The sequence below is a fragment of the Triturus cristatus genome, chromosome 6, assembly GCF_964204655.1.
Source record: "Triturus cristatus chromosome 6, aTriCri1.1, whole genome shotgun sequence".
Lineage (NCBI taxonomy): Eukaryota > Metazoa > Chordata > Amphibia > Caudata > Salamandridae > Triturus > Triturus cristatus.
Window position 1 is genome coordinate 1,329,978,167 of NC_140589.1, and position 16,101 is coordinate 1,329,994,267.

At 45.8% G+C, this 16,101-nt stretch overlaps 1 protein-coding gene across 1 annotated transcript in view; it reads right to left on the bottom strand.

Annotated features, from left to right (window-relative positions):
• Positions 1-16,101, bottom strand: part of PYGB (glycogen phosphorylase B) — a 567,212-nt gene that overhangs the window by 312,360 nt on the left and 238,751 nt on the right. The window contains exon 4 of the mRNA XM_085612338.1: positions 15,288-15,391. Coding sequence (XP_085468464.1) covers positions 15,288-15,391 — 104 coding nt within the window. The remainder of the gene's footprint in view (positions 1-15,287; positions 15,392-16,101) is intronic.

The window sequence follows — 16,101 nt, forward strand, 5'->3', positions numbered from 1 at the left end:
GGATTTTAATTGTTTTGCATTTTGACTTTATTACTAATTTGGTACTGCATGAAAACTTTACATAATGCCCTAAATTAAGCCTGTCTGCTCTATGTCAGATCTATGAAGGCGGTGAGATTAGGTTAATTTAGTGACTCCACGGATTTAAACTGACAAGGATTGTGATTATTACTCAAGGTGAGTAGTAACCCCCCTTAACTAATAACCTAATTTCTTACAGAAGCCCATATCAAGATCACTAACTATCTGATAGACATTTCCTCATTAAATATCCTATTAAAATACATGAGAGGCTCCCTCCCTATCAGACAAATAACCATGACCCTTCTTCTCCTTCCCCAAGTGCAGAATCGAGTTGACCTGGATGAGCAGGAAGGTTTCAATAATTCCAAATTGGCTGAAAGACACAGAACGATGTCAGGACTTGGCTCATACATTTCTGCCTACTCTGCATATTAAAAGTAGACCAAAAGTGTAGACATATAGGTCCTGTTGAGGACATACCTAAACAACAGATTTGCAACTACCACAGAAAACTGAAGCCTACAGCTCCAGCTGCCCCTTGAGACCAACACCCAAAGCCCTTGCATTTATTTATTTATGCATTTTTGTATAGAGCAAACTTTCCCCAAATGTGTCAGAGCGCTTTACAATAGAACCAGTTACAAGGACTTCAGAGTAAATGAATTACATAAAAGATATAAACAGATGAATTATAAATTCACATAAGAATGGTAGTAAGTACATCAGTTTACTACCGATACTAGTGGTTAGAGTTACATATATACAGGTTGCAAATCACTCAAGGTTACATTTTAAGAAACGTTTAGGTGATTAGGGTTGGACAAATATATAGTACATATTAACTCAGCATGATCTTCTCGCCATTGCTGGGGTTCTTGCTTTCAGCCCGGCCTTCAGGGTATTGTTGCACTCACAGGCAGTGATCTTGGACCTAGACTCCCTGGAGGGATTCCCGATCTGATGATGGCCAGATTTCTTCACCGCATACATAGGGGGGAAGCAAATCAGCTGTAGTTAACGTGCCCCAGGCGAGACAACCTTCCCGGTTGCCGCCAGCAGGATATTAACCCCTTCTGTGCCACGCCCTTTCCCCCTCCTGTGCCGGGCGTTGTATTAGTGGATGGGGTTCATGACGAGATAGTCTCGTCATGGGCACAGCGCGACCGTGCTCCATGACAAGACTATCTCGTCATGGGCACTGCAGAGGTTAAGAGGAAAAACGAGGTTATTTGATTATTTCCCATCTCTATGTTGAAGTACAGGGACATTTCTCCTCTGCAGCTGCGCCCCTGGGCTCAGTTACCATTTGTGTACTCTAACATTTATAGTGCGGACACTTATAGAGCCCCTCTTGCATCAGGATGGCGGTAATGCTTCCAAGTCTCCACACCGACAACACTTAAAGGCACCCTACATGCTGCAACATGTCTCATCCAGGGCCGGAAACCCCCCTATACTGATGAAACTCCATGAACTCGCCTTCCCAGCCCACCCAATATTCAAAACCAGCTGCATCTTTTATAAAACCATCATGACCGTCCCCCGTTAACTCGTGGAAAAGCTCACCCTCTCTGGTGGCTCTCGGTACACCCATAGCCAGGCCACTATTTGATCTGATTTTGAGTTTTGTAAAGGGTGAACGAATACCCTGGGGTATCTTGGCGCTAAGAAACAAGGAAACATAAAGAACACAATTAGGATTTAGTGAAGAGCCACGTTTTTAAAAGCTTGCGGGAATTCCAAAGAGAGTGGGCAGATTATATTTCTAAGGGGAGCCGATCCCAGACTAACTGGAGACTAAGAAGAGCAGAAAAGAACAATGAAGGCCAGTGGCGTAACAATGGCCCCTGCAGCCCCTGAAGTGCGAGGGGGGCACTAGCTCCAGGGGGGCCCTCTCAGATAAGTACCCTGGCCTGGAAGCACCCAAGTAAGTCTGGAAGGGGGCCACTCCATGCGCTTTGCAGAGAGGCCCCCTCAAGTTTCGTTATACGATTGATCAAGGCAGCAGGCATCTTCCACCCATTTATGATTTTGCAGTGGCGTAATAAAACCTCAGATGGCCCTCCTGCAAGGTATAGTGAGGGGGGCCCCATTACCCGTTCCCAGTGTGGCCCCCCGCACCACTGGGGTTGAGGAGGCCTTTGTTACGCCCCTGAGATTTTGGACAACATCCCTATATCCATAACGACTACACCAATGCTAGGCCAATTTAGGCAAGAGTTGAAGACACACCTCTTTGAAGAACACCACATCACAATGCAGAAACAAACCAATAACCAACTTCCTGTCCTATGACTGGTAGAGCATATCTTTACCTTTGACCTTGGATAGCACTCCACTGCCTTTTTAACTAGATTTGTGCTATACAAATACCATATACTTTCATACTGCTTCTGACAAGGAGCAAAAGTGCTCTCTGGACATTTACCGGGCCACTCCATGGGAGCCTAACATTAGCGACTAGTCAAGTGCAGTCGTTGAAGATAGACACTTTGTCAAATGTTCTGCCTTGCAATGTGAAATATTCTTCTCCTACTACAGTTTAGTACGAGATTGTCCGGGATCCTTTTGTGATGCAGATTTTAAGTACGAGAGCTAACATTTTGTGCACATTTTATCATATTGTATTTTTTGGGATGGGATTTTTCTATAGATTCATTCTATAATATAATTCAAGCGTACATAGTAAGAGTTGCGACTTTCCCAAATGCACTTTTTTTCTCTCACTGCTCAGCATGGAATCTGCCTCAAATGCTGATCGGTATGCAGATATAGAACTACGGGGCACATTCCAATCAAGATTGCAAAAGGGGATTTAAATGTGCAGCACATAGCTTTACATCGGCTCTCAGATATCATTCCAAAGGCATGCAATAACCTTGGCTCACTGGCCCCAGGGAACAATGAAAAAGTAATTACTGCTTTCCAGCTACGCCAGCATAAGTATACGTCATCATCTTTGATCCAGCGCTGGGCCATCCCTTTTTCTACTTGTTATCCGATAGAACTTTTTCGCTGACTGAGAGGTAAAGGGAGTTAGCATTTAATCAAAAATCTCATTGGCAATGTAGCCCATATGGCTAAACAATAAGGACCAGGTATCAGTGACTATAGTTAAGAAGGTTTATTATAGCCTTATAGCCCACCGTAGCGGGCTATACCGGCTATTAAAGACCCGCTGCAGCGTTAAAGGCCCGAGCCGAAGGCGAGGGACTTTAACAAAGCAGCGGGACTTTAATAGCCGGTATAGCCCTGCTACAAAGGGCTATAAGGCTATTTGAACATTCTGCCACTAGAGGGCAGAATGTTCTAACAAATAAAACAAAGCCTTCAGGGAGCGCGAGGGGATTCATATCCCCTCAGGCTCCCTGAAGCCTTTGTTCGCAGCCAGAGCTGTGAACAAAGAAACATTGGAATGTTGGCGCTCCGGGTATACCAGCCATTATAAGCCCGGAGCACTCCATTGTTTTCAATGGAGCCTCCAACATTCCAATGTTCTAATACAAGTTAGCAGTCAAGTTAAGGTAAATGAATCTCAATAACATGCTGTATAGATACAGAATAACAACTGGATAACCCAACCTCCTAAAGAAGTTCAGGCATACTAGAATAAGGCAAACAAAAAGTTGAGTTACAGCAATACAAAAAAGTAATAGCAGAATCTGATGTTCAGAGAAACATTTCTGATTCTCTCTTCTATACATGAGTATAGTCTAAAATTCTCTAAATGTAAGTCCAAATTAAGAGAATGGTTTAAACCTAAAAGGATCTAAAAAATCAGGGAAATGCAGGAAATTAAGGAAATGCGGGGAAGTACAGGAAGGTGTCAGCATTTCAGAAGCTCGGTCAAGAGTCTTCTTGGGATTGAGGTACAAGTGTTAGCCTAAGCCACACTTGGGATAGAGTCCAAGGGGGACCATAGAGGTCTAAACCTCTCAGCGTCCGAAGGAAAAGTGGGCAACAATGACCCGTGAGAACACCAATTATTACCTCACGAATCTTCTGAGTAGCACCCCATATTCACGCCATCAGGGCCTCAATTGTCCTTTTCATTCTCACGTTATGCGTTGAAACATTAACAAATTCTCCCAGGCAAGTCTTGAGAACAATATTGTCCTTGGTCACCTGTGACTCCTTGCAACATTACTGAATGGAAACTGCCAGTTAACGCTCTGGCTCTCCATGTTCTTTGTCAAGGTCTTCTTCGCAGGCTCTCTCTCTCTCTCTCTCTCTCTCTCTCTCTCTCCTCTCTCTCTCTCTCTCTCTCTCTCTCTCTCTCTCTCTCTCTCTCTCTCTCTCCCTATCACTAGTAAAGTGATGTATCTATTCTCAAACTAACCCACCACATGAATATACCTGCAAGGAAAAGACATGCAAGCAGAGAATGGAAAACAATATTTTATGCAGGAAGAAATACAGGCCTAGTCATGACAATATAATGTATAAAATCCATAGTACACATTCAATATAGGTGTGCACATTCAACCACATATTAATGGTAAATGTCAGTACATTAGATTTGTGTTACATGTTGCATAAAGGTAACATTTTAAGTACGTGTATAAATGTGACAAAGAACTACATTGTAAATACAAATATGAAACATTAGTGCACACATTGCATAATTCTCGTTTCTAAAGTAAATACATTTCAAAGAAGTGAGGATAGTTTCATATGATTTCTAAGAACTATATTGTTCAATACTATGAAGGCACACAGTATATATATATATATGAGTCTCTAACCCTACAGTGAATGCACTTCAATAGTGATGCCAAGTGCAACACTTTAAATTAGTATTGTTAGGACACACAAAGTACATGTGCTAAGGGCAAGTATATATTGCCTATTTATGACTTGTAAAGATGGTGCCAAGATTAGGCTGCTCCATCTTATACGGTGCTGCCCAACACTGAGCAAAGAGGAAATTAGGAGGGCAGGAAGAGATGACTCCAGTGCGCATCCTAAAAATGGAAGCCTCTGCTGACAAAACATAGGTATCCATTCTCATCAGATATTAATGAAGTGCTTAGTAAAAATAATACCCAAGCCAGAACAACCATTTTTAAAAGGAAAAACACATTTCAGATGCCACTATCACAGCTACAGCCTGGAGAGAAAGCAACTAAAAATGACATATTGTTGGTAAGTATTTCAAGTATAAAATACGTCACTGAGGCAGGTGGTACACAAATGCACACCCAAAGAGCTTGAGATGTATACCTGTATTGCCTGGTAGCCATCTCACTTCTGTTTTCCTAATGTACAATAACTTATTGAAAAAAAAAAAACAATCATAATGCCAATATAATAAAGCCTGACATTTGTTCTTGGCATTTGCATAGTGGGTTTCTATGACATTATAAGGAGGTCGATAATATTGACACATACGAAATCACATCCACTAAACGTCAAGGTAAGTATATTAATTATGAATCTTATGTCCACATTTGCGCACCTAGACTTACCCTGCGACGTAGGGCTTAGTCCAGGTAGTGAATATGATATTACTGTCATGTGATATAAGGCATGCAGTGTAGTGGTGGTATCCCATATAGTGCACTGCTTCCATTTGTATGATCTCTGAGAACTCTCAGCAGCACCATACCACAAGTTCTATGTGTGGCACTAACCAGCGTCATGGTAGTTGAGAACATTCTTCATTTAAAGTTGATCTTTTTATTAGATTTTTATTCAAAAGGACACCATCCCAATTGGAAGAGATCATAATAAACACTCTTCAGTACAGTACATAGACAGTGAGTCCCTCCCTCCCCTGCTATGTTGTCGGAATGTATATAGATTTGTTATTTCTGTGAATGAGTTCTGGTGAGGAATAGGTCTTTAGTGTTCCCCTTCCCAGTAGCTCTCCTATGATCTCACACCCTGGCACGTTTCCTTGTGCACCCCCGAGCCTCATAGACGGTCTCTACCGCACACAGCAGAGGTCCATCTCAGCCTTCCAAGTTACAACCTTTGGGGGCGATGCCTGTTGCCACAGGTGTGCTATGTCCCTTTTTGCGACCACCAGACCAAGTCTCAGCAATGCTTTCTCTGCAATCGTATATATCTCTTTATTTATTTATTTGAACAGTTTTATATAGCGCTGACTAGACCCGAAGGTATCAGAACGCTTTACATGAGGACATAGCATCAAAACATTTTTACATTGTTACATCAATTAGGGTTACAATTAACAATAAATGCTAGGGAAAGAAAGACGTGATCTTAACACAATAATATAAGATATTAGAGCGTAACTTAACCAAGACTCACGTTATAGGAAAGGTGGAGGATAGAGGGGACAGATAGTCAGGATAGAGGCAGGTGGATAGGGCCAGGGGGATCTGAAGGGGGAAGGTACTCAGTGTGAACATAGCAGTCGAGTAGTTGAAGAGAAGAGATAGAGGAGCCATGAAGAACAGTGAAAAGCAATGTCCGAAGTCCGGCTGGGTAGGTGACGGCCAAGGGGGTGAGCCAGAGCCAGACTCCGCTATAGCTGCATGGTACAGCTCCACCGGGCAGCGGTCAAGGGTGTTCAGTCTCCACGGTAAAAAAGAAGAGAGCAGAATTACAGAAATTCGCAGCAGGGGATAAGGGAGAGACAGGGAGAAACTGAACCTAAAGTCCGGCTGGGTAGGTGACAGCCAAGGGGATGAACCAAGGCCTATCCCCTCAACAGCTGAGCCAACCTCTCCTCATCCACCAGTCAAAAAAGGGCTAGTTTGGGGTTCAGGTCTATGGGGCACCCAAACCAGCCCCCAGCATGGCCACCACAGTGTCCCGTACGGTCGGGAGTACATACAGTAGATGCAAGTCAAGTGCATTTTTGATGGGTGTGTGTGAAGATAGGGATATGGGTGGAGTGCTAGATCATGGTTGCCTATAGATTAATGGAGGATGCTGCCATAGGCATTATTGTGTTTGAGTTTGCATAGTCTTCTTTGTGGTGTGTATTTTGTGTCTCAGGGGTTATGTTGAGCTATGCTTCTAATGAACTTCCTGTTGCCAACTGTGTGGCTGGAGCGTTATTTAGTGTGTGACATCATTGATGGATTGCTAGGGCTGTTATATTTGGATGTGCTGGCATGTGTGAGGAGTGTGCTGTACTGTTGAAGAGCAATACTTCAGCAACCAAATGAATTCACTGTTGTTTCGGTGGGAATATGAGAAAATGTGTTTAGTGTTCTGGTGTCTTTGTGAGTGAAGATTATAGGGAGGTGTGGTGCACTATAGGGGAGCATCACTTTGCCATATGTCTCTAGTGCATTTTTACCATGCGCAGATCAGCATCCCTCCAAAGTGCTCAACAATCAGAGTGACATCTATGCAGTGCACTCCTGCAGAATTTGTTTCAGACACATGGGGTGGCTGGTGCTGAACCATGCACATTTCACTCCAATATTCCTGGGGCAACTGCAAGATGGCGATGTGCAGGACCAGGGTGTGGATACTTCAAGGCTGTGGGTATAATAGAGCCTACATTTCAAACGGTACACCAAATCATGCAAAACACTTCAATTGGTTTTTTTTGTTGTTGCAGATTTATATAGCAAAACACACAAGTTGATGGACGGAATGTTGCACATTGGCAAAACATTCACCCCCAGTCACAGATCTGGGTTTAATCCATCGTTATTTTGCTCACCACGCCACCCCAGTTCAGACATGGCCATATGCAAATCAGTCTTGACCCTGTGCCTCATGGGAACAGTCCAGCCCGAACTGCCAAGCCATGTCTTCCCTGGACCAGAATCAAGCATCCTAGGACCGGTTTCAGGGTTTCACCCCTCTTCAGCCAGGATAGCTTGACTCCAGTGGCGTAGTAAGCACGGGACCCACATCTGGGCATACCCTTCCCACATAGGGCGAACAGCAAAACAGACAAGTTGATGGACGAAATGTTGCACATTGGCAAAACATTCACCCCCAGTCACAGATCTGGGTTAAATCCATCGTTATTTTGCTCACCACGCCACCCCAGTTCAGACATGGCCATCTGCAAATCAGTCTTGACCCTGTGCCTCATGGGAACAGTCCAGCCCGAACTGCCAAGCCGTGTCTTCCCTGGACCGGAATCAAGCATCCTAGGACCGGTTTCGGGGTTTCACCCCTCTTCAGCCAGGATAGCTTGACTCCAGTGGCGTAGTGAGCACGGGACCCACGTCTGGGCATACCCTTCCCACATAGGGCGAACAGCAAAACACACAAGTTGATGGACGGAATGTTGCACATTGGCAAAACATTCACCCCCAGTCACAGATCTGGGTTTAATCCATCGTTATTTTGCTCACCACGCCACCCCAGTTCAGACATGGCCATATGCAAATCAGTCTTGACCCTGTGCCTCATGGGAACAGTCCAGCCCGAACTGCCAAGCCATGTCTTCCTTGGACCAGAATCAAGCATCCTAGGACCGGTTTCGGGGTTTCACCCCTCTTCAGCCAGGATAGCTTGACTCCAGTGGCGTAGTGAGCACGGGACCCACATCTGGGCATACCCTTCCCACATAGGGCGAACAGCAAAACACACAAGTTGATGGATGGAATGTTGCACATTGGCAAAACATTCACCCCCAGTCACAGATCTGGGTTTAATCATCGTTATTTTGCTCACCACGCCACCCCAGTTCAGACATGGCCATATGCAAATCAGTCTTGACCCTGTGCCTCATGGGAACAGTCCAGCCCGAACTGCCAAGCCATGTCTTCCCTGGACCGGAATCAAGCATCCTAGGACCGGTTTCGGGGTTTCACCCCTCTTCAGCCAGGATAGCTTGACTCCAGTGGCGTAGTGAGCACGGGACCCACGTCTGGGCATACCCTTCCCACATAGGGCGAACAGCAAAACACACAAGTTGATGGACGGAATGTTGCACATAGGCAAAACATTCACCTCCAGTCACAGATCTGGGTTTAATCCACCGTTATTTTGCTCACCACGCCACCCCAGTTCAGACATGGCCATATGCAAATCAGTCTTGACCCTGGGCCTCATGGGAACAGTCCAGCCCGAACTGCCAAGCCATGTCTTTCCTGGACCGGAATCAAGCATCCTAGGACCGGTTTCAGGGTTTCACCCCTCTTCAGCCAGGATAGCTTGACTCCAGTGGCGTAGTGAGCACGGGACCCACGTCTGGGCATACCCTTTCCACATAGGGCGAACAGCAAAACACACAAGTTGATGGACGGAATGTTGCACATTGGCAAAACATTCACCCCCAGTCACAGATCTGGGTTTAATCCATCGTTATTTTGCTCACCACGCCACCCCAGTTCAGACATGGCCATATGCAAATCAGTCTTGACCCTGTGCCTCATGGGAACAGTCCAGCCCGAACTGCCAAGCCATGTCTTCCCTGGACCGGAATCAAGCATCCTAGGACCGGTTTCGGGGTTTCACCCCTCTTCAGCCAGGATAGCTTGACTCCAGTGGCGTAGTGAGCACGGGACCCACGTCTGGGCATACCCTTTCCACATAGGGCGAACAGCAAAACACACAAGTTGATGGACGGAATGTTGCACATTGGCAAAACATTCACCCCCAGTCACAGATCTGGGTCACAGATTTATATAGCGCCAACTCGACCCAAACGTATTGGAGAGCTTTGCATGAGCAACAGTTACGTTTCCCACAAGGACACGTTAATTTTTGTTAGGCACAGGGAGATGAAGTGATTTGCCCAGAATCACAGGATGTTGAGCCAACGCCGAGACTCGAACCTGGTTCCTCGGCTCCAAAGACAGCAAATACGCCGCGCTAATGCAGGTGCATAACCTGTCACAGTGACACGTAAAGGAAGGTGTGGTGCACTGAACGTGAAATTAACGTCTTACAGAAAGTTGCTTTTTCAACATGATAATGTCTCCTTTCCTTTGGTGATATGCAAAAAACACGAGAAACCACCCTCTCCTAGCAATGTGCGTCACGAAGCATGGCACAGAAGTTGAACTCATAAAACGTGTATATTTTTAGCAGTGTATTTAGAGAACAAACCAGATAAGATTTATTTCTAATCCTTGGAAAGCGGTTGCTCTGCTGAGTGGGAATCTTTTCATCCCGGTTGTCACAATCCTTCTTGGTAAGTGACGCTCGAAAAACTAGCCACTGCTGTAAACCTACAGCTGTGAAATAGAGAATAGTAAATTAAGTACAACTCACATTCACCCATCACTTGGCCTCTCGGCGCTTTCCAACGTGGACTAGGTCACATACAAGCTCGCCAGTGGGTGGCTGGGTGTCCCTGTTCAAGTTTTTATCAAAATGGTAAATTCGGTTTGTTTTTGACAATTTAAAACTACGTGATTTAAGTAAAGTAGATATTTTGCATCTGGGCATAGATTAAGTTGGCTAGTCATGGAGGTATATTTGCATATCCGGAGAGGAGATACTAGGGCACAGTTTTTAGTAGAACCCGTTAGGTACTGGGAGTGCCTGCAGGGGAGTTTGTCTCTTTGAGGCAACTCAGCACAGTTGTCTCGATAGATCTTGGGCTGAAAATGATACTAAGAACCTAGGATGGAGAGCATTCCGTTTTTTATGGGAGCATTGTAAGACTTTCCCCGATATATAAGTGTGTGAGAGTGTCCGAGGACCATTTCCCCGCTTTGGTGTGCTCTGTGAATGCACCAACCCTGCAAGCTAACAGTTGTCATATTTACATTATCCCGAAGGCGGAAGAAACATTGATGCCTCGCTGATGACAGAGAGGTTTGGCAGCCTACGCTGCCATACCTCACCACAGTCAACAGTGACTGCAGGAATCGGGTTGCTTAAATGTCTGTAGGTGCATGTGTTGATCTTGAAGTGCGGATGCTTTGAAGAAATCTGTTCAGCGTCAAAATACCCGAAGTGTGACCAGGGGCGTAGCTTGGTCAATAAGATTGGGGAGATGTGAGCTTCAGCTTTTCTGACAATCAGGCTGGCACATAATGTTTCAATACATTGTACGATAAGCAGGGTGCATGAGAGGGCATAGGGGGCCATGGAGAAGGAGAGGAATGCGGATTGGTATGAGTACTGAGAGAGATAGCACAATATTTTGTTTACTAACCAATATTTTGTGGAATTTCAAAACAGTGTATGTGTATTTTTGTCTGTGAGTATGTAAACATCCCTGGTGAAATCCGACTGACATCTCACAAAATCTGACTGAAAGCATCTGTACCCAACCATTTATGAGAAAATACATTTAATAGGGGGGAGTGTAACACCCCAAACACCTGCCCTGAAGCTACGCCCCTGAGTGCGATAGGCAGAGTGGAGAAACCCCCATGCAGGACAGACCCTTGTGATGTAAGTTCTGCAAAGCGAGATCCATAATTCCCTCGAAGGAACATTCTGGGATGGGCCTTTTTGAAGGATGGACCTGAAACTTTAAGTACCTGAGTGGCGGTCAAGTAAGCATTAGGTTCTCCAGGAGGTCTGGAACCTTCGCCCCTCGCCCCTACCCCTGATCCTCTATGCAACTGAAAACCGGGTGTAGGAGAGTAGGATCTGCTTCACATGGGTACCCCCACTTTTTGCTGGTGTTTCACTGTTTTTCGGCCTTAGTCTGGCTGTGGCCCTGCTAATCAGGACCCCAGCCTAGCTGCTTCCTCTCTAAAATGGTTTCCATGTACATTAGGTACATCTCTAAGTGGATTCTGGAGTGCCTTATGAGTCCCTAGTATATGGTATACTAAGTACCCAGGGCATAGGTACCTTAGAGGCCTACCAGGGGCTGAAGCATGTATTATGCCACCCCTCGGAAGCACTCCAAAATGACACCACAGGTCTGCTACGGCAGCCTGGGTAAGGTGGTGCATGCACCCCTTACTGTGGTATAGGCTACCTATATCACTACCATTGCACACACATATAAAACCTATGAGTCACTCCTATGGCAGGCCTTAACGATACTGAAGACAGAGTGCTTGGTTTTTATGTGAGAGGGTGCCCCTGCATGAGCAGTGCCCCTCTGCAGCGTTCGGAGTACCTCCTCTGATGCTGTTTGTGGTGCAGCCTGACCATATACTCTTAAGTGCATTATAACCTCACGGTAAATGCCAACTTTGGACTGGCTGCACGGAACCATGTTGTGTTTGGTGTCAAACACTTTGGAATACTACCCCCCTGCCAGTTCTGGCGGCGGGGGTAGCATTCCACCCTTCTAGCGGGAGAGGCATGTTCACACTGGTCTACCCGGTAAAGACTTTCTAGAGCCCTGGCATCACAAAATGGATGCCACTACCACATACACAGGTCTGGCCTCCTGCTGCTGACCGAAACTCCAGCAGGGGAGGTCTGGACAATAGGTTTCCTGTCCCAGGGAGGTGTAACCACCTCCCCAGACAGGCAGATGTGTATTGGGGCTGGGCGGGAGCACTCTTTGGTGCTTTGAATTCCTGCACTGGGGGCACGCTTGGTGTCCCTGTGCATAGTCCAGTTCAAACCAATTGCAGGGGCTACCTGCCCCTGCTCTGGCGTGAAACTGGACAAAGGAAATGGGTGTAACCACCCCTCTCTCCAAACCCTCCCATAGGTGGGTCCCTAGAGTATGTCGAAATCCCCAAACTTATTATAAGTATGGGAACCCAGTCCTTGAGACTTTAGATTACCCTGGATGAAACTCTGCAACATATATCCTGGACCTTCGACTTTCTATTTTCGCTAAAAGACTGAAGAAATCTCCCTTAGGGTCAAGGAGTGACTCCCCTGCTTGGCAGGCACCAAAGAAGCAACTGTCCGGTCTACAACTCTGAAGCTCCCGCCGGACGCCAAAGTCTTTGCATCACCAGAGGTGGATTTCCAGACTTCCCTGAGGCTACCCTGAGTCCACAGCTAAGCTGAGGCCCGTGGCTATCGTAGGTGATGTGGAACCGTGACCCCTGGACACTGTGACCTTTTGCCGGTCCATCATCTTCCTGGTCTTCCTCGAAGTTGTGCTTTGAGCTCTGAGTAGCCCCAGCCTTGGGCATCTACAGCACCAAAGATCTCTGGCCTCCACTCCATGAGTGACCCGTGGGCCAGTTTCCAGTGCGACTGCTCGAGGCTCCTTCGCGATCGCTAGCCCGTTGGCTAGTGGGTCCCCACGGAGGCAACTCCTCCTATGATTGGGCTTTCCTGGTTGATCCAGACGTGCCCCGACTTACCCTCGCTGAGTGAGTCCCCCAGACCTTGCTAGTCTGCACCGACGTCTTTCTTCTATGTCCCCTTGACTTGCCGTTGCCAAGGCTTGTTGGGTCCATCTTGGTCGCCGAAACCGCAGCACTCAACCGACTTCGTGGGACAGCTTGAATCCAGCTCCTGGTCGTCATTGGCGCCTCCTGGACCTCGTGGCTGAAGAGTCAAGACACCCATCAACTCACCTGAAGCACCCGACATCTGTGGGCATTGGACTATCGTGCCCCTGGTCACTGGTAAGTGACCCAGACTCTGTCCCCTCTGCTTTCAGGTTCCTTCCATCCTCGATCTAGGCTTGGATCTCTCCAGACACTTCTCCTCTTCACGGCAGCAGCACTTCTTTGCCAGCTTCCATTGAAAGCGACACCGAGACCCAACACCATTTGACACCTATGTACCCGGCTTCCCTGGGTGAGGTAACTCGAGTACTCCAGTGCTCCCGTGGGTGTTGGCCCTAGACACCTCTAAGTCCGAAAGGGTTTGCTTGTAGTCGTCCTCTAAGTGCCCTTAAACTCTTAATTTCCAACCGCGACTTTCCCCATTGAAGTTAACGGCGATTCGCGGCTGTGTTCTCACACTGCACGCGTCCCCCGTGGGTCCCCTGTCACTACCTTGGGTGGTTCCTTGTGGTCCAAGCACTTCTACAGGCTCTACGCCTTGTGCCTAGTTCAGTCGTGGTTCTTATACCACTGTATTGGTATATGGTTTGGTACGCCCCTAGGGCCCAAACGTGTATTTGTGCTTTCACTGTTGAATACTGACTTGTAACTTAAGAACTTCAAACTCCAGCCTCATAAAGAGACTAGAGGGGTGTGTTTTATCTTAAACACATATATTTTAAATATATACCTGGCGTGGTTGTCCTTTCATTTGGTCATTCAAGAGATTATAGACTGGTAAAACAAGCTGCTTTACATTCCTTCAAGACTTAGCCTGAAGGCTGCTCTCCATAGCTACCACTAGGATAGCTTTCAATAAAGGTTGTCTTTTACCTATCACCATAAGGGGTTTGTTTGGACTGGTACAGGGTGCCCACTTTAATTAGTGGACAGCATATACCAGGCCAACTTCTCACACCATGTTTCTGAGGAAAAGGTGCAGTTCGGATCTGAAACTTTCAAACAACTGCAAAGCAGTAATTTGGTGACGAACGGCAAATCACCACAATAGTATAATGAATCTGGGTGTGTGAAGCAGGGAGCGAGTGGGTGTCTGCCTGGACTTCCAATAGAGCCTGGTACAGAGCAATTAGGTCTTTCCCATAAACAGTGAATCCGAAAGAGATCGAGGCAGGTAAACCTCTCAATGTCACCTACCAGACCTGCCATTGTTACACCACTGATTTAGTCTGACCCTTTACCCTTCCGAAGGTGAGCATACCACTTAGTTATTATTGGGAGGGCAGCAATACTCCATTTTCAAATGTGGCGATGAGCTCATGGGACTTAAAATGTTTGTTGAGAAATAGTGGGTCAACAGTATTAGCAGCAATATAGAAAAGTCTCTATTATTACAATTTTGCCCCACAGCAGCACAATGGCTCTGGCATGTTGGCCAGCTTCTATTATAAGATATGAAGGTCTGCACCACAACCGATAAACAGGAAACGTGTACAATACTAGGATCAGTACCAGGTATGAGGGTAAGTTTTCAGAATATAATATTTATCAACATAAATAATTAATTTCAGTTTAAATGGGTAAGCTACCTTGCTTCAGGATTTACAACATTCGTACAATTCTGTTGCACTGTTTGGAGGATGTGACGTTATGCCTCACCTAGACTTCAAGGGTGAGGAACAAACAACCCTAGACACACCATTTGGTTTTCTGAGGCTGTCTTTGTGTCCTGACACTACTGTATGCTATATATGCATGGGAATGACTCAAGTCCACAAGCACCATTCCTCTTAGAATTGGACATTATCTGTTCATGGGCTGATCCAAACAGAAGAATGTGGGGTTTGCAGCAAATAATATTTTTGTTGAGGTTTCATTGTGGACTTGTGTTCTTCCCTCTGACTTCAAGTTGTAATGTATGTTTGCATTGTATTGATCTCTCAGTACTTAAGTTTGATTGTCAAAACAACATCAACATACCTGCCAACCGTCAACGATCTTTTGGTTGAAAATGCCAAATTCGTATCGTATTCCATAGCCATATGAGGCAAGTCCAAGGGTTGCCATGGAATCAAGAAAGCAAGCTAAAACACAGAACAATACCTTGATTAACACATGTACTAAGATGGGCAAGCTACTTACGAGGCAATTTATGGCCACACTTTAACTGGGGTGTGCCATCTATGTCTAGACTTTAAAGCACTGGTCAGAAATATACATGACAATTATAAGTAAAGACTTTAATCACAGCATGCAACACAATCATAGACAAATCTGCAAGATTACAGCAAACGTGTGCACTACAAGGCCCCCAACAAGAAAAATTACTATGAAGCACATAATAAAGTCTAGAAAGTGCAGACTTTTTATACTTTGAAAACGGCATTGATAGCTCTTTGGGACACCAAATCTGTTGAACATACAAAACAGGCGTAGAAAATGTACCAGCTCACTAAGGAACACATACACAACACCATTGACACCAAAACAGGTAAAATTACAAAGGAGAAAAAAATAAAAAACCAATAAGCTCAGCTGTCACATTCGAAGCCTCCTAGACCACCTGGGGCTGAATTACACATGTGTCGCATTCTCCTTCTTTGCGCCGGGTGCACCCTTAAAAACGTGAAGGAAAATGCGCTGCATTGTGGAGAATGAGCTTCCCCTGGGCAGCCGCAAACTCGCGCTGTCTTGGGGGTAGCGCATTCACATGAAATACGAAGCGGTTGCTTTGAAGCCCCTCTGTGTTTCACTGTGCAGGTGGCAACCTGCCTGCACTTTTACAAGGGAATAG